General features: G+C 38.8%; 2 protein-coding genes and 1 long non-coding RNA gene across 6 annotated transcripts in view; 2 read left to right on the plus strand and 1 right to left on the minus strand.

Moving 5' to 3' along the window:
* LOC128898491 (uncharacterized) overlaps positions 1-13639 on the plus strand; it is a 28587-nt gene extending 14948 nt beyond the window's left edge. Inside the window, exons 1-4 of one of the 2 annotated variants that reach the window (XR_008462860.1) lie at positions 6999-7091; positions 9394-9542; positions 13116-13221; positions 13549-13639. This is a non-coding gene — a long non-coding RNA (uncharacterized LOC128898491). Of the gene's footprint in view, positions 1-6998; positions 7092-9393; positions 9543-13115; positions 13222-13548 lie in introns of those variants that run through there. The other variant, XR_008462859.1, reaches the window with a different exon arrangement.
* The window catches only part of PRSS12 (serine protease 12), a 30950-nt gene that overhangs the window by 10537 nt on the left and 789 nt on the right, over positions 1-19624 (minus strand). The window contains exons 2-8 of the mRNA XM_054172729.1: positions 11253-11391; positions 9390-9568; positions 8716-8866; positions 5540-5718; positions 4779-4920; positions 4475-4671; positions 1584-1725 (exon numbers count right to left, since the gene is read on the minus strand). Coding sequence (XP_054028704.1) covers positions 1584-1725; positions 4475-4671; positions 4779-4920; positions 5540-5718; positions 8716-8866; positions 9390-9568; positions 11253-11391 — 1129 coding nt within the window. The remainder of the gene's footprint in view (positions 1-1583; positions 1726-4474; positions 4672-4778; positions 4921-5539; positions 5719-8715; positions 8867-9389; positions 9569-11252; positions 11392-19624) is intronic.
* Positions 14884-19624, plus strand: part of METTL14 (methyltransferase 14, N6-adenosine-methyltransferase subunit) — a 35060-nt gene continuing 30319 nt past the window's right edge. For 2 of the 3 annotated variants that reach the window (XM_054172731.1, XM_054172734.1), the window contains exon 1: positions 14884-14997. In XM_054172731.1, coding sequence (XP_054028706.1) covers positions 14980-14997 — 18 coding nt within the window. In that variant the 5' untranslated portion in view covers positions 14884-14979. The remainder of the gene's footprint in view (positions 14998-19624) is intronic. The other variant, XM_054172732.1, reaches the window with a different exon arrangement.

Here is a 19624-nt window from a genome sequence, read left to right on the forward strand (position 1 = left end):
GCTGTGGAACAGTCATGTCACTGCTGAAAATAATTTAAACTTCAGCAGATAGACCTGTGCATGATCTTCTAGGCCCAGAAGCAATTCCAGCTCATCTGTGACATAAGAGCATAGTCAGGTTTGTGGAATGCAACTGTCTAGGTGTAGAGTCACCAAGACCCAACATTTAAAATAAGCTTTCTGAATTTCTGGAACCTAGTTTTAGATTTGTAAAATGTGTCTACCCCTAGTCTTCAGGAAGCATGTGCTGTGTTGTATCCTATCATCTTAACTCCCCCATTCTGACATGATACAAATTGAAAACCCAGCCAACTGTTTGTCCTTGCAATAACTTAAAAACACAGTGGGGTAAGGGGTTGAGTTTGATGATCTGAGGGAGACATACGAAAGGCCAGAGAGGCTGAAGATGAGCAGACTAAATAAATGATTCGGTGGAAGACAGTACAAGTCAAGTTTTATAGTTTTGAAGCTACAGTCATCTACTATTTATAAATGTGCTGTACTGAATGAGTACCAGACAGTGTTTAAAAAGGCAGGTATTATGTGTTCAGACATAATTTGATTATACTCAGCTGCACAAGCTTTACATTGTTGGATACAGCAAGCAGATAAAATGATTTTTATTTTTTAAGCCCAGATTTCTTTACAGATATATTCAGAGAAGACATTTCACTAATTTCCTGTTGGATTTCATTAGTGTTTAAATAATTTTCAGCTCTTATTAGTTCTGCTATTTATATGTCTACCATCTAGTTGTGTTATCTTTAGTGCTCTTAGGTATCCAAAAAAAATTGTTTATGAGTGATGTAAGCCTGATTAAGTGACTTAGTTCAAAAGTGACACATACATTGCGGTGGTTTTAATTAGATGGTGTTTTTGTCCTGTCAGATCTATCCCTATATTAAATGAAGCATATTGAAATTGCTGTCATGCAGGCTGAAGCCAAAATCCTTGGTATAATAGTTCTATCAAATCTGCAAGCTACATCAAGTTCAGCTAGGTCAAAAAATGAAGTTAAAACCCCATGAAACTAGGAATTCAGTAACTGCTGTGCCTACATCTGAATCTGCAGAAAGCATATCCACATCTTGTGGCAATGGACACTGACCTGTAGCTGCATTTCATAAAAATATTGACAGTTATGTTCAATCCTGTAAAGATTTCAAAGTCATAATTAAGATTTCTAAAAGATAAATATTCACAGCATGCAAATTGCAACTTTCAATGAGAACAGATTCTGAACTATTTTTAAAAATACCACCATTACCTCTGAAAGTTTAGCTAAATTCCAGTCATAGGTTCTAAAAATTTCTATTTGCCACTTAAGTTACCAGACTGTGATAGGATTTTGAATATTAAAACTCCTTTTCCCAGTTATGTTAGTTAATGAATACTCCTTTTGAGGACATAGCCTACTGCTTGTTATACAAACAGAATTTTCTATGAGAATACCAAACAGACAACTTTTAAAAGGCATAAATTATGTTATCAGACATATGTTGATGATAGTTGGTTTCAGAAACTTAACATTTTTAGATACAGCAAACAGATAACTTGAAAAACAGCTTAATGAGTTTTCTTACTTGTAGCCAAGCTGTCGACAGACTACAGCTGCATCCTTATCAGACCATCCATCATCACAAATTGTGCCCCATTGGCCATTGATAAAAATCTCTACACGTCCTTCCTTCTTATTCTCACCATCCATCAGCCTGATGGGAGGACCTGGGAATAAATAACTGCTGTCAACTCACAACAACAGAGGCAAGAACTAGTACTTTAGGTCAGTTTCATCACATGCAGTATATAGGGTCAGCTGATGTTTATGTTCAACAAGTCTAATATCAGCTGTTAAAATAGTCCTATTTTTCCTGGCTGACAAAACAAAGCAGTTTGCACAGATTGCAAGGCAAATACAAAATATACTGTATTCCGAGTTTAAGAGCTTGTCTGGTTCCTTAATTTCAAATAAATACAGGACATAGCTTGGAATTAGACCACAATGTGCATAGAACAGTCTCCCTCTAATTGCAGAAAACCTGAGATCATTTGATGTGATAGCAATGCAAGCTGGACCCATTTTCCTTGCAGAAACTGTATGGGTGAATTTAACTATCCCTCAGTTCATATATCCATTCTCAAACTGGTTGCTACCACTCCTCTTAACCACTGTCAGCAAACAAAGTGCAGCACTGTGTTGAACTTCAGTTATGACTTAGTGTTACACGTGCTGCTCTGTAGTATACTTTGTGCAATAGCAGGGGGCCTACAAGAAAGCTGGTGAAGGACTTTTTAGGGTGTCAGGTAATGATAAGACTAGGAGGAATAGAACAAAAATGTAAATGGATAGATTCAGATTTGATGTTAGAAAGAAATTCTTCACCATGAGGGTGGTGAGACACTGGAACAGGCTGCCCAGGGAGGTGGTAGAAGCTTCATCCCTGGAGGTTTTTAAGGCCAGGCTGGATGTGGCTCTGAGCAACCTCATGTAGTGTGAGGTGTCCTTGCCCATGGCAGGGGAGTTGGAACTAGATGATCCTTGAGGTCCCTTCCAACCCTAACAATTCTATGATTTTATGTTCTACAGCATGTTGTTCTAGATTAATGTGACATTATTTTTCTATCAATTCACATTGATTGCTTATTCAGATATCTTCATAATACAAAATCTCACTGATGGGAATAAGTTTAATTAGTCCTGGTTTGTTCAGTGCTTGGCTTTTTGAATCACGAGGCAAAGTACATAGTACATAGTACATATTTTGTCCACTGAATTCATCTAACTATATAACAACAGGGGAAAAAAAGTAAATGGTAAGAATAGAGTCTTTGTCCACTTTCCAATCAAAAAGTCCTGTAGGAAATGTCAGGTACACTGTCTTCATTTTCTTATTGAAATGATGAGTTATTCTGGAAGAATATGATTTAGGTGAAATTTATATTACTCGGTTAGAGTCATGGGACAGTAATGGTAGCTATTTTATTAGTATATCATCTTGTGGTTTAGAATATATATATATATTCATGAGCATAAAATTAATACAACTTTCTGGCAATGGAGAATGTGAGAAAGTTCCCATATGGATGCATTTAACTGAACCAGACCTCCTTCAGCTAAGATTTTATTTTATAGGAATTTAAGTAAAGCAACACAGATGGTTTGCATCTGTAAAGGCAGCAGTCATGATTCAAATTCCTGTTATTTTTGGTCTGAGAAAAATCTTTCTGCCAAATATGATTTGACATCTACACATAAAGAAACTGTAGTGAATCATAAAACATTCAGTGGATTGTGAGAGGTCAGAAGGCTATGAAGAAAAAGACTATAAAGAGGAAGAGAATAGAAGACTACACAGGGAAATGCTGATTGTTGGTAGAACAGGTAGCAATGTCATGAAGTAAATTTGTGCCTTGATTTGCACAGCAGACCTTTGGTCTATGATTTCCAGAGAAATTCAGGCACCCAGGCACACAAATCCATTGCATTTCAGCAGAAGATGTTGAGTCTCACTTTGCTACTTAACAATTCTAATTTCAAAATCAGCTAAAATATACTTGGGTGAACTAAAGATTATTGGTGGCACTTTTGTAAAAAGCTACATACTGAGGAGCTACAAACTCCGTATGCAGCAATTTTTTTACGTGAAAGTGTTTTTGAGAATTGCTGAGCAAACCATTGTCCCCCTATTAATTTTTATTTTGCATGTCTGATAGCCAGTGTTCTTGTTTAATTCTCTCTATGTGGTTTTAGGAATCTTTGAGATTCATTTGTATATGTTTGGGTCTACAATGCCACAGTTAATTAGTGTATTTCTTTTCCTATCTGTCATTTTTTATTCTTTCTTTTTTTCATACAAGTTTGAAGGAACTGGCTATGATCTGTGTTTCCACTATCATTCTGCCCTGGTCAGCAGCTGGGGCCCATTCACTCAGGCACAATATAAGTGTTAGCCAGTAGTAGTAACAGAAATAATTTCATGCATCTCATCCTTCCTTCTTACTGGCTCTGAACTTCCCCTCTTTCTCCATATATTTTTTTCTAATTGACTGTAAAACTGTAAAAGGATATACTGTTGATTAATATTCCTCAGTGTTTGGCTATGTCTCCAACTTTTGATAGTATGAGACAGTTACTTAGGACTTGGAAAGTGCTGAGTGAAGTGCTGTACACCATAAGGAAGCGCTGAATCTGGTGAAGATTGAGAGAACAGGATCTCCAGGATATGACTTTGTTACCTTACAAATTTGTGACCTTTAATGTTCTGGCTGCTTATGTTCCTTTAAACAAAGCTTGATTACTTCCTATGATCTTCAGGAGAAAAGTGACCTTTTTCCCTTCCTGTTTTTCCTTCCTTCTTTGCACACATCTGCCAAAACCACATATTTTGAGCGTACTTAGATATACTATACTTGCTCAGATCTGTACTCACTGAAGCACTGCTTATGCTGTGATTTAACTAAAGAGATGCCTTACCAAGTGAGAGTCTATGGCTGTCATTATCTGGATGGCAAATGAGTCTGACATCCTCCTGATGGGTGCAGTCATGCTTTCCCCACTCTTTCCTCGAGCACTGTAGAAGGTTCGTTTCCTTCCCTGAGCAGCTGACATCATCCAACCAGATGGGCCCAGAGCCTCCTTCTGAGAGACTCTCCGGTGCAGTTTTTCCATACCTGCATAATACATATGTACATACTGTCTACATACTGTAGGGTTCATGTAAATGTTTGTCATCATTGTTAAGGCAAGGAGTTAGATATCTCATATAAAGTAATCTTACTTAAATCCCAGCTGCTGGCAAACCACCTGTATATTCAGCTCTGTCCACCCATCATCGCAGACTGTACCCCACTGGCCAGAGTAGTAGACCTCCAGGCGTCCCTCATGACTGCCTTTCCCACTCACTAGTCTTAATGCACCATCTGTCATGAGCAAGTATGAAAAAGAAAAATACAAATCAGTCTTTCTTAGATCCAGTTATTGTTCTACCACAAAATTAATAACATTGCTCTTACTGCATCTGATCAGCGTATCAGGCTACTAAATCTAGTGCTGATCACTAAGGTGTCACTTAATGACAAATGCAATACCATAATGCCCCCATCAGCTGTGAAGTGTTGCATAATGCAATTGGTTAAGTGCAAGAGAAAGAGCAGAAGATATTGATCCCACAACCCCTTATTACATGCCAAGCCCACAGGAGTGGGCTCTGGTTACATGATTTCACTGTGCATACACCTCATCTTTGTCTATTCTCTTATCTCCTCTTTGCTCTGATGCTGCAGTGCTTGCCACCGCTGATAGATGTGATACAGTTGAGGCATGTCCCACATAGTGGCAGTTGGCATGTTCCTGAGGAACCAAGGCTAATGAGATTTCTGTACCTGTAAATCACCATAGCCAGCAGCTGGTTTGGTCTGATACTGCCCAAACACTGTTACTGTGGGATCTGCATCTGCAAACTTGACAAATGCTCTTTCCAGAGCTGTGAGCTCTGCATTTGTCACTGTTTTCCAGTGTGGTTGTTGGTAATTGAAGTACCTGTGAGAGGTGTGCAGGAAACACCAGCATCTTCTTTGTGGCCACAGTTGTGTTCTTGCCAGGAGCTTTTTGGACACTGCTCTATCGAGAGCTCATTTCCTGTGCACTGCACTTCATCCAGCAGCACGGGGCCTGAGCCTTCTCCAAAGTAAGCCTGACTCCATGCCTTGGCAACACCCCTGTGGGAGTGTAGCAAACACCCAGTTGAGAGAAAGCCAGCTGAAGAGTCTGGGACTCAAGAGGGAGAGATGAGATGTTGCATATCCAGCTTTCTAAACCAGCAGACGGACCACCTAAAGAGCTGGCCATGCAGCCTGCAGCGTGTCATCTAATGCGCTGTGGTTCCACAGGCCACTTTAGCCTCATCTGAGGTTATGGAGTTCCAGACTTCTACTGTTCAAATGTATCTAGAACATCTATTTCTATTGGTTTGTATCTATGATATTTTCCTTTACAGTCCCTTTTGATTTCTAAACATAACTTTTCTAGAAGAGATTATGCAGCTTGGGTATGAGGATTCTAATTTAATTTTCATTTACTGTTTATATGTAGCAAAAATAATTCAATACCTCTTTCTGCAGTGGCTTTCATCTGTTGTCCTCAGAGCACTTTAATTAAATCTCAAATACCCAGATGAGGCAGACAAAAGTGATTGTTCCTCATTTAGTCATGTAAAAACCATGGCAAAGAGACCTTAAGTGACATGACAATGTCATACCACCAAGCAGTGGTGGAAATAAGAACAGAAAGCAGACCTGGCCTTGTGTGCAGACTGTATGTCAGCTTAGAGGATTTGGGGCAGAAAAAACCTGTGTAAATTGGAAACACACTGTTGCTTCAGCAGGACAGAAATGGTACAGGGTTTAACTCTTAACAAGCTATCAGAATGTTTCCAATTCTGTTTAAAATACCATGTCTTTCATATCCAAATGTTGTCAGGGTTTGGTTTGTTTCCACTTATGTGTCTCTCTGTTCATTTATCCAGTCTAGTTTTTATAGAAGTGTTCTCAATATCTATCTTATTTTTCAACTTGTAAGACTGAAATGTATATTCAAGTTTTTCAGTATAATGAATTGATTACCTCCCTAAAGGTTTAGTTTAAATTAATTAACATGCAGTTTGGGTGCAGGGCTCTATACTAATTAATTTTCTTTAAAGGGAGCTTTCTATTACCAGCCATATGTTATCAAGTAACACCCAACAGGAATGGTGTGTTTAGCTTATACTGAAAACATGACAGGTCTTGACTATTTCATTTTGGGATGTAGTCATTCAGTATCTTAACTGGCTTTTGCAAGGGTGTGTCACAATAGTACATTTATTTTCCTTTAATATAAGTTGCAGTAGTACATGGGTTTAAGGCACTGATTAATCCGTGTATGGATCTAGATAACGTGGGTTTAATTTTCAGTGCTTTGTATACATACCTAACAATCTTTCTTCTCTCTTCTTTATTAAAGGAAAACAATACTAAATTTACTATTAGCAATCTCACAAATTCTTAATAATAATTCCAAAATGTTATAGGACTGCTGCAGCAAAGTTGAAAAGGTATGGGAAGCTTCTTACTGAAATGCTTGACTTTTGCAATTGGTGGCAGGCTTCCAGATGGATTAACAGTATGTAAATTTAGATTTTTATTATTTAATTGACTCTTCTACTGCCACTGTTGGTACAATTTCACTTCATATTAATGAGCACATTTGTTAAGAAATCTTGATTACTTGAGAAATTCTATAAATCTCTAGACATATTTCAAAAATATTTGGCACCATATTAATACCATTTATTTACTCAGAAAAATGAATAAAATTAGAAGCATCTAATCACATCTCAGGACTGCAGTTTATGAATGTTAAATATAAGTAATCAAATGTCTTAGTATAATCAGTAAGAAGGCATGTTAAGAGCATAACATTTGTCATTAGTGTACAGAAATGTAATGCATAGCTTGGTAATTCCCCAAACTCACTATTAGTGGCTCAGTTCAAAAGCAGAAAAGCCTGTAAGAAGATAGACTTGTTGTTAGGCATTCCCAATTGTAAATGTACAATAATATAGAAATACAGCACAAAATAAACTGGGGGAAAATGAAAATAGAGGAGCATGTTGATTCCCATGTGGCTCACCAGGAGATCTAGAAACTTGTAAAATACTGCACATTTCTCATTCTTTTGAGCTGATTTGTATGGAAGCAGCGGTTCAAGGCCTCGGTTTCATTTTACAAGTACACTCTGGGAGCTACCCATTAATGTCACAAAGCTTGCTGCCTTCAGTGCCACTTCATCATAATCCCAGCAGGGTTGACAGGTGAGTTTTGTTCCAGTCTCCTTTGCACTGACCTACTTAGTTCTCATCTAGTCCATCTCAGGCATAATCCCCTTCTCCGCCTTGGGTCTTCTCTGCGCCTTGCTCCTAGCTCTCTCCCTCTTCAACCCATCTGGCCTTTCATCTCAGTGTCCCCATCTCCTTCCTCTCTGGTCCAGCAGTTCTCTTTACCTCCCACTTCTGCAGCATCTTTCTTCAAATAGTGACTACTTATCTTATTTGTGGTATCAAAATCACCCCCAGCTGTTCAGAGGAGGAACAAGAAAATCCCGTTCTGCTCTGACTGTGTTATGGACCATGCTTAGTTCAGACAGAATTGCTGATAAGCTTAACTGTCAAAACTTCAAACAGACCTCTACTCAGTATATGCAAATATCTTCAGAGACTCGTGACTTAGATCTTGAGAGATTCTCACAGGGATGCCAAACGGCATCCTTTCTGATAGGGCAGTGCTCTTACTCCAAAGCGAGGAGGCTCGTAGACTCCTCAGTGAAATAGATGCAAGGATTTTAACAGTCAAGGCACCTTCCTTTTCCTCACCCGTGGTTTGTCCCTGAAACTTTACTGAAATTGTACTGAGTTTTCACTAGAAAGTATTTCTTTCAAAACAAATCCTTTGTTCTACAGACAAGATTGCCTCTATCATACGCCACTGAAAACCAGATCCTATAAATCAAAGTTTCAGGGAGTTGAAAGTAATGGCATTGTACCTGAACCTTCTATAAACAAACTTAGGTACTGCTTCAAAGTGTCAGTGTGATTTTAAGGGAGCATCTTTTTACATAGCTCCAAGCTATGTATCTCTCCTGCTTTGCTGCTGGAGTAGAAAATATGTAGAAAAACAAACCCAAGGCCAAGCTGCCGACAGACAACTTCAGCATCTGCGTCATCCCACTGATCATCACAGACAGTCCCCCACTGGCCAGCATGGTAGACTTCTACTCTTCCTTCGTGAGTGTTGGTCCCACCAGCCAGCCGGATCGGAGTAAAGACAGGGGCTGTGATCAAACACAGAATATAGGAAAAGGTCACTTATTTACCAAAATGTTATTTTGGTAGTAAAGAGAAGTGACGGCTTATTGGTTTCTCTGACATCACTCAAGAATCACACTTTATTTCTTCTAGTTAGATGGAAAACCTGAAATTGAACTTCTTAGAAATTAGTTCCCCTAAGGTCCACTCTCAGTAGCTGAAGAATATTTTACAGACAAGTAACCATACTGATGTGGAGTTACTGAAGTGTCAGAGCACTCGCAAATACTTAGGGCTGTAAGACCAAATACTACAGTCAGGAAAGCTGCAGCTCTGCCAGTCAGAGCAAAATTGTCTCTGTTTAGGCTTGTCCCGTGTTGCTGCTTGCACAGCACAGAGGGATTTCAGTTTGTGATGCAATGATTCAATCTGTTTAACTTCCTGTTTCAGGAAGTCTTAATATTTTTTTCTAATTCAATAATGACTAATTATTACTACTTGTATTTAAATAAGGGAAGGAGTTAACCAAACCATATGTATTTTCTTTACCCAGGGAAGAGCTACATGTGACAGCAGCTGCCATTTTTTGAGGACATGTTCCATCCTGCCAGATGTCTTTTTCACACAGCAGTATATTTTCCTCATCACCACGACAACGCACTTCACTCCAGTAAACAGGAATAAGGCCCAGTCCAGAAAATGGTATGTGTTTTGCTGTACCTTTTTCACTGTAAGAAGAATAATCAGGATAGGATATTAGAGTGGGAGGTGGGGAAGTGGAACATTTTGTCTTGTATAAATCTTGGAGCAGAAAATTAAAGACTTTCTTCAGCAGAGTAAATTCATCAGGTTTTCATACAGCTCTGCATTGTCTTCTGCACAAAGAAAAGTAACAGATGTGAGCCAGTTCGCACCATTTTACTGTGGGATACTCCAGTACAATGGCCTATGCTGCTGCAGGGCCAGCTATATGCCTGTCCTCCCTGTTCCTGACTACAAAAATCAACAGTCCACAGTCCATAAGTGAGTCCCACTGCAGCTATACTTCAAGGAGAGGTCATGCTAACAAGCCTCTCACCCTTATCCTCCCCTTTACTACATTCAATCATTACTACTGCTCTGCCCATGCACATGTCATAACATATGGTGTGACCATGAATGGAACCACCTCAGGCTCTGTTCGATCAGTCCCATGTCCTATATTCTCCATTCAGCCATTCCCATCCATGCAAAACATTTATAAACAGCTTTCCTTCTTTTCCATACTGGATCTACAGCAACAATTATTGAGCTATCTTTTCTTCCATATAATGCCTAACAAAATTAAAACCAAAGCACAAATACTGTAAAATCAATGTATCAGAGAGATGGAAGCACCTGAAAAGCACCAGTAACACTTGGTGAGTTCACCTTGTAGTATAGGTCCAAATTTCTGCCAAACAGAAAACTTTCGATTACCATTTCCAAGGGGCTTTTTGTCCTGCATTCATATTTAAGCCATTTCTGTTGAAAAGGCAAAACCATTCAGCCTAATCACTGAATTATTTTGCTAACAGAGGTCTTGTTTAACTGCAATGTTTAGGGTATGGAAGGCAAAAAGAACTTAAATGAAAATGAGTAAAGGAGACATTGCATGTATACAGCTGAAGCCATAAGCAAAATCAAAGCCTCCAGATGGCTGAACTTTTATCTCATCTAATCCTCATATATTTTTATAAGTTGGCTTGGTGTGTCCAGATTAGTACTGAACATTATAAACCAGCTTAGATTTAGTTCTGGCTAGCAGTCTTAAAAAGTAGAATAATCATTAGGAATGTCACATTGCAAGTATGCTATAGAAGCCCCTTACTGCTTGTAGCAAATCATTACTTTGGTATGTGACTGCAAGAAATGTTAGAAGGGCAATAAAGCCAGACATACTTTGTGGCTTATTGAGACAGTGCAAACTGAATGGAGTGCTGAGGGGAATATTCAAGCAATAGGGTTGCTAACTTGAAACAGCACTGGTTTTTCAGCAGCTGAAATTACTTTTTATTTTTAAAACTCCCTTTGGATATGGGCCTCTTCTTTCTTACCTGAGTGTTATCTTACTGTTGCAATTGCAGTATCACTATAGGCCTTATCTGGAGTTTAATAACTAAATTATGTTAAAAGGTCCTGTTCATTAACTCCATTCTGAAAGCAATGCAGCTTTCAAATTAAATACTGACATTCACAGCAACCTCTCTGAAGTACAACACAATTGAAGGAAATGAAGGATTCTGGGAAGAACAGCATCAGCATTTAGCAACTTTCAAACAGAAAAAAACAATCCCCAAACACAAAAAGCGTTCAGGATGTGCAAAATAGAATGTCCTTTATACTTAAACATCATGAAAGTAAGGTGACTGATTTTTACTCACTGAAACTTACCCAAGGGCAAGCTGGCGACATACGACCGTTGCGTCGTTATTGTCCCAGTGGCTTGCACAGATTGTTCCCCAGATTCCATTCAAATAAACCTCCACTGCACCTTCAAACTCATTTTTACCACTCTGGAGTCGTACTGATCCTAGTTAAGAAAATTAAAAAAACAATAAGCCACATTGCTTAATTAATGTATCCCATAGGAAGGGCTCTGTACCTGATTTTCCCTCTGCAGAGAGAGTTCATGCATGACCATGTTTGTGCTTTTTGGGAGAGCTGCTTCTAAGAAGCTCTCTGACACATTTAACATTCCTATACACTGAGGTACAAAAGATAACCATATTTGTTACACGAGGAATACATTTTGCTTCTTACACTTCTTTCACTCATTTCTGATCCTTCTGATGCTACAAGTATGTATAGAATACACATAAATATTGGAATGTTTATTTTAAAAGTGTGTGTGTATATATAGAGAGAGTGCTATACATTTATCTTCCACATAATTCCATCCAGCTTCAGGGAATCAGAAAACAACCACAAGGATTGCATAGCTTTTGCTCTGACCCATGTAACATTATGCATGTCATGGGTATCAGCAGTTTATTTTAGCCAAAGAATGCATTTGTTCATACTTGCTCTTAGACAGGAAAATGGATGTAGTTCTACTAATTCATGAGAGGTCTTTACCAAATTCCCAGACAAGCTAAACACGTGAAGAATCATCCAAAAGGAGTGAAGAAAATGTCTGCTTCTTAAGAGCTGCACAACACAGAAATCCAAGTAAATTAATAGAAGTTGCATTTTTTTACAGCAGTAGTTTAGTGGAGATGCCAGATGCATCTGCTCCTGCTGGTAGACAAGTGCCACTGGTCAAAGTGGGGAAAAGCTGGTGGTAGCTCTAACTCTGCAGCAGCAGAACAGTCATAACATAGCTCAGAGTTCAACAAGAAAGAATACATTGTTGTTAAATTATCAAATACAGCCTAATTGCATGCATTAGTATTGCCTGAAATCTCAGTTAATCCATCTGTCCCTGTTCTGTGATCTACTTAAAATCAGAAGCTGCACCATCATCCAGCTTGCAGGGTGTTCAGCAATGGAAGAAAACAGTCAATGTTTGTGCCTGCATTTCATTGTATATGTGTTCATGTATGTGTTGTTGTTAATAATAATGATAATAATGATAATGATGATGATGATGATAATAATAATAACAACAGCAACAATAGCAGCTAGATCCACTTTTTCTTCTCAGCTTGCACTCAGATTGTGTCCTAGTTTTAATTTAGTTCAGTATCTTGTATAAAGCTATGAAGCTAAACGACTGCCAAATAACTGGAGGAATTAATTAACCTCAAGCTTGGGTTTGTGTGTTCCTTTTTGCCTCCTATTTACTTTCTCAGCAGTAACTTACTGTGCAGTAAATTGCAAACAAAATTTATTCGACTCATGTTACAGAGTGAGCTATCATTCCAAATAAGGGGATCATTAATGAGTTAATTATAACTATTGGAGACATGTTGCATATCCTTTATCTGTCTTTATAATTCTTCTCTGTTTTTTTCTGTCACATACAGACAGAGGCTGGAATTTTGTTTATTTCTGGGCCTCACCAGATTGTTTTTATAGACTATTATTTTCACTTGAAACATCAACTGCAGTCATAGCACACTGATTCCTGACATGCCAGAAAGCAATTTTGAAGATGTCATCTCCAAAAATAAGTTTATTTTTGTACATGCTTACATGTCACCTACAGCATTTCCTGAGTACACATTACACAATATTTCTATTCAAATATTTGAGTGAGCACATGAAGAATAAAATTCTCCTCTAAGTCTCCATGGCCTCTTTCTGTATTTACAGAATTCCCAGTGACAACAGTGGAAGAATTCATTCATGTACACAGAGCAAAAGATATCACAAGTGATATCTTCTGCACATCAGCAACTCTCTTCCCAACAATTGAAATGTAAGCGATCTGAAATCCTTTGCATCTCTCATAGAAGCTTCAGGGAAGAAGTTTGTTCAGTGGTTCATGTCCACAGTGAGAACTCTGTGCTTTTCAAATAAAACAACCTGTGCCTAGCCACCCGCTCCCCTAAAGAACCCCCAGTGACTTCTCGTCCCTGTTAAAATGGGAAAACACACTACTGGTACCAGTTGGTAAGGAAAGGAAAGTGACCGAGGGGAGGGTACCTGATTTCCATGTGCCTGTAGGAAAAGACATGTACAGAGGCAATAAATGAGGATTTTTAAAGAATTCAACAAAATATTTTGGTTTGCTTTTTTCCTGCAGATGGACAGCTGTGCATAGAAGCACCCATGTTTTGTGAAGGGCAGTAGCTTTCATTAAGTGACCTGTGTTCATCTCATAAGAAAATACAATGCCAGATTCAGTCATACAGAAGAGAAAACACACAAGAAGATCACTGAAGGTAATTTTGGAACAAATTTGAACTATTCTTGATTTTCAGATGGTTAATCTGTTTAATAGATTTAACTGAATATCTGGTACAATACAGTACAATAATTCTAACACACTGATTGCATTGACTTGCTCCTCTCCTCATGGGACAGTGTTGGTATCTACATCTACCTACCTAAACCATCCAAGGCAAAATCCAGCATTCTGTCCTCAAGCAAACCAATAAGTAAACCCACTGTTTTTAAAGAAAAGTGAGAATTGAAACCCCTAGGAAAGCTTAATGTCTGTAACATATTTTTCCTTTGTCCACTCTTAAGTGTTTCTAGCTCAGTATTTCATAAACACTTTGAAGTATGTACCAATCTGTATCATATGACTAGTCATGATTATGAAGCAAGCAAATCAAAGAGCATGCTAATGAGAAAATTATTTCCCTGTTGTTTACTCAATACTTTGCAGTATTCCATTCCCTGGGAGTTGAGTTACTGGATCAAGAGATACATTAGTTACAGTAACATGGATACTTCCTATAACATCACAAACATAAACTTTAAAATATAGACTTCATGTCGGTAGCTTTTGTTTTCTTTATAGTAGCTAGACCTCTTTCTTCACAATGAAACATAAATCTGTGTTTCATGTGCAAACTGATCATAGGGAATTGCAAGATGACCAGCATCATCTACTATGATGTATGTTTATGCTGTATTATTCATGATTGAGTCTTTGTTATAAAAGAGTGTGTTAATATTTTAACTGCAATATAATCAGTATTGCATTGTTAAAATAACCAGGAAACACTCTTTCACTTGACAGGCAACAAGAAAACTAATATTTAGCAGGATTAGAAGCTAACTCTTTATTTAACTGATTAGGTCTCCTACTATTACATTTTAACACCCTCAAGCCCCTATGGCATCTCAACACCTGTGCTCAAGGGGCTTCTTTCCGTGCTTCCCCTAAGGCACCAGAAACTCTAGAGAAAAGCATCTGAAATACTTCTTAGAAAACAGGTCTGGCTTAAGCACATGGAGGCTCTAGGTTTCTGGAGTTGTAGATATAGTAACATCTCCAATTTTTAAGTTATAAGATTTCAGCTCTTTTAGTTGCTGATGGGAGTAGAGCTTGTGCAATAATATCTACTCTGGCTTTTATGCAATGCTCTAAGAAACTCACACTCTTTTCCCTCTCATCCAACTCAGTATGGTGTCAGTCCTCTGCTGGAAGTGCTGATCAGATCTTCACTGCCTCAACACCAAGCTCAACAGTGGCAAACATGTGGGATCCTGCTCATGGCTCTCAATGCCCTCCTCAGCACAGGTTGGTAAGAGAAAGGATGAGGAGAGAACTGACTCCCTGAAAATGAAAAACAAGAGCACCGGACCACAAAGGGAGCCTACTAGGTCACATACTGTGGTCTCCCAATGGACTTAATTCCGGTATTTACTGAAGAATACAACATTGTCTTGACAGAAACTCCCAACATTTATCCACACTCAAAAATATCTGTGTTTCTTCTAACTACGTTCTAGCCAAGGTTACAGACGGTCAGCTTATGTTGTTTACATACAGTTGGGTAATTTTAGTTGCCCTGGTGTCTGCCCAAGTCAGAGTCTTTCCCATCTGCTATCACTGTTTAAAAGAGATTAAGTTATACTTGCAAATGCAAGGAAGTAAGGGTATCCAGCGGGTGCTGCTGAGACTTGCTCTGCAGCACCTGCCATATAGGCTTAAGATGAGACACACAGGAAGAACAGGAGAGGAAAACCTCTCAGACAACTTTTAATTAACTCCAAAAAGCAGAAGAGCTTCAAAGGAATTGTGCTGTTGTGCTTGGCCTGTTTAGCTATACCATTCTCACCTCCAGAGATGGTGGGTAACTTCAAACCCTGTTTAATTTTCTGCAGTTCACTGAGAATAAGCCTTGTTACTGTGTGTGGCTGAATTGCAAATAGAGTAGGAATCCTCTTCTGCCATATGTTTGCCTATATGCTGCAGCTCTGGGGTTTGTGGTGTTGCCTAAAGATGGGCCAGTGGTTTCTTCATGAACACCTGTGTCCAAAGGTTTGTTGTTTGGCTCTAAATGTAGATTTGGAAAAGAGGGATCAGAAGGAGAGGTTGCCTGTGCCTTTCACCCTGGTGCTGGGCTCTCAGTACAGATTTAAAGCAAAGCAACAGAATTGGGAAATTTGGACATCTCTATAACAATAAATAGTTATATTTATGCTTTAATTTCCAAGCTGTTCCAGCATGAGATAGTAACACAAAAAGGCCCTGCACTGATACAATGCATCCAGAGAAGGGCAACAAAGCTGGTGAGGGGTTCGGAGCACAAAACCTATGAGGAGAGGCTGAGGGAGCTGGGATTGCTTAGCCTGGAGAAGAGGAGGCTCAGGGGAGACCTTATTGCTCTCTACAACTACTTGAAGGGAGGTTGTAGCCAGGTGGGGGTTGGTCTCTTCTCCCAGGCAACCAGCACCAGAACAAGACAGTCTCAAGCTGTGCCAGGGGAGGTTTAGGCTGGATGTTAGGAAGAAGTTCTTCATAGAAAGAGTGATTAGCCATTGGAATGTGCTGCCCAGGGAGGTGGTGGAGTCACCATCACTGGAGGTGTTTAGGAAGAGACTGGATGGGGCGCTTGGTACCATGGTTTAGTTGATAAGACAGTGTTGGATGATAGGTTGGACTCAATGATCTCAAAGGTCTTTTCCAACCTGGTTAATTCTATTCTATTCTATTCTATTCTATTCTATTCTATTCTATTCTATTCTATTGCCATGGAGGCAGTTAGGTAAGTCCAAATTGACACAAAGTGTGAGGGTCTGCCAGTGATACACCCTGTATGTCCCATCTAACCACACCGTAACTCATAGTACTTCAGAAAAGTAGTGGATCATGCATAATACACGTAAGAGAGTCTGTCCCAGTTTCTTTATGAAACTAATGCATCAGTTTGCATGAAGGGCTTGTACCTGTACTTGTAGTATAGGTCAGACCTAACACCTGTTCAGATAAACTGAAACTTTTCTACCCTTCCAAGATCAGGCCTGGCTAAAATTAAAGAAATTAATCCTACTGATTTGAGCAAAATTATGGATGATGCTCACAGTGATCAGTAAATTCTGTTGTCCATCACTTTCCTGAGTCCAAAAATAAAATTAATTTCTCCTGGTATTTTAACCTTGAAAAAAAAGATGATCCATCAGAAGTACTTTTCAAGACCCATCTAGAGAACTTTAGCAAATAGCAGGTTTGCATACCCAAGCATAAATATAAATACTGCATGTGCAATATAAATATAAATATTGCATGTACTGAGTATGTAATGTGCTGAATCGGTTCCTCTGCAGCAGGGAGATTGATCAATGGGTTAAGGCTTTGAAAAAATAAAGGGAAGTGTTAGGAAGGTAACAGGCTCTAAAGCACTGCAGTTGTCTTATGGGGTACAGAGCTGTAGAATATGAGGAGGCTCATGCTGGGCAGCTGTAATAGGAATGGTTCCAGAAGAGCTTAGAAGGAAAAGCAGACACTCATGTTTAATTTTCATAATTATTTTCTTTAACCTTCTGCTATTAAAAAGTCCCAGTTCCCAAAAGACCTTCCATCAACTGCCTGTGCTTTAGTATAACAGGTGGGGAGAAGAATCTAATGTTTAGACTACAAGCCAGAGGCTTGGTTCTTCTCTCACAAAGGTTCAGTGAAGCATTATTTGATTGGTACTAGTGGAATTACCCTGTGATAAAAGCAATTTAAATGGAAATAGTCTACAATCTGGCCATTCTGGAGAGGGGTATTTTGTTTTCAATTCTGCCACTGATTGGTGGGGTGACCTCTGGCAAAGACACTTAACCTCTCTTTTATTGTTTCCCCCTTTTGTGAAATAAAGAAAAATAGTAAACCCCCTTTTACATACTGAGGTAGGCCTCTTCTTCGAAGACTGAGTATGTTACAGGTAAGTTGTTAATAGCAGTAGCTAAAATACTTCATTCTGCTGGAGTTACCCTGGCTCTGTGTACAGAGTGCTCCCATACTCATTCATTTTCCCCTACAATTTCCTTGGTTAATCATGATAATTTATATATATTTATATTTGGTTTACTTGCTTTCAAGGCAAATAAATAATATTACCCAGATGTCTCTAATTTTAGAACAAAATTAAACACAAAACTAATTTTAGACTGGTTCCACGTAGCACAGTTGCAAAGGCACTTTTCCTGTAATTTTTCATTGTTAATATTTAAATATGAAGCAGTTTGATATATAGACATGCACAAAGTGTAGCCAAGTAACTTTGCAGATAAGTCTTAATATCTAAGCTGGGAAAGCCAGGAGATTTACAGTTAAGGCTTTGAATATGGTGTTGCATTTAGCTACTGTATGTGCCTAATAACTGAGCATGGGCTTCCTTAGCACATGTCCTTAAGCAACAGTGTAGTAAGTTTCTCTCTGAATGGTCTCTCCTTCTCTGGATATAAACTGCACCATTATCTTCCTTACATTTCTTTGCTTTTTGTAAGAAAGGCACATACTGCAGGGCAAATGTGAGAATAATGTTTATTTCTGAGCAAATGGCTGGATTTATGTCCATGCTCCACCTTAAGCCATCTCACACACTCTCCAGTGCTTTCCTATCACTTCCACAAATGCTTTGGGACAGAGGTTTGGGGTTTTTACCACTGAGTCAGATGACCTTTCAATTAGAAAGTATTGGCTATTGTTCAGTATGTGTCCTTCCTCTTAGCAAGGGCTAAGCTGAATTTCCATTTTGGGAAAAAAAAAAAAAAGCCCTCAGCATCCTGAAAAGACTGAAGAAATGCAGCTAAACCCAAACCAAGTTTTGGTGGGTTTTTTTACTTAAATCGTATTTGTGCTGAACTTAGAGGGGATTCTGGAATTCAGGTAAGTACAAGATTGGGTGCTTAGCAATAAAATGCCACATCCTTCTTCACTGCAACATATTAGACAAGCCCTCACAAAGTATTTTGGGAATCAGACTGAAGAATGATAAAAAAAAGAATGATGGGCTAAATTGAAGAAGCAGCTGTGGGACCCTTTCCCAAACTGAGACCCCTTAAAGGGCATGAAGTCTTCTGGGTTTTTTTTGGTTTGTATCTAGTTACCTGTTTTCTTCTCTACGGCATCAGCTGCCTGGTATTCTTTCCAGGGAAACATCTGTATTGCATAACATCATTCTGTCTTCCTGGAGTGCAACACTGGACTTGAACACAGCTTTGGAAGCTGCACTTTTTTAATGCAGAAATGATGGGTATAGACCTCGGTGCCTCCATATGCTCTTCATGTGATATTTTATATTGATATGTATAATGAGCACATTGTTCAAATTATCATCTTTTTTTGCATACACTTCTAGGGCTGTTGTTAGAAGAGAAACATAACAACCCTCTAAAGAGATCCAGAAGTAAATTAATAACCCAAAACAACCTAAAATCAAGTTCCACAAAACTAATAATGATAATAATAATAAGTTTCCTTGTTGACCTTGTGATAGTAAAAATATGTAAAGGATGGACAACAAATAAGGGAATTTTAATTTTCTTGCAGTAATTATGCTTGATCATGTTTACTATAGATGTAGACAGGACATAATTCTAATTTAAGTAGGAGTTAATAGCAGAGCACTGAAGGAGAAAACGTGAAGCCATTCAAAACCAGCCTGTACATAAATATACTTAATGCCGACACTGATGAAGTGTAAAGCTGATCAGCTGCTCAAGGGCTGAAAGCTGAAATTGCTGTTCAGTCCTTGTGCACTGAAAACTTCCACTGAAGTCTCAGAGTTTAGCCGGGAGTGTGTGGGGGCAGCACAGGTCTCCTGGCTGGCTTCAGAGATATTCCCAAGCACCAGTGCTACTTTGCAAACCCCCATTATCCTAAGATGGGGGGGCGGGGAAAGCAAGAGATATTAGGTGAGCCGTTGATGCTGAGG

This window comes from Dryobates pubescens, chromosome 24 (genome assembly GCF_014839835.1).
Source record: "Dryobates pubescens isolate bDryPub1 chromosome 24, bDryPub1.pri, whole genome shotgun sequence".
In the NCBI taxonomy this organism is placed as follows: domain Eukaryota; kingdom Metazoa; phylum Chordata; class Aves; order Piciformes; family Picidae; genus Dryobates; species Dryobates pubescens.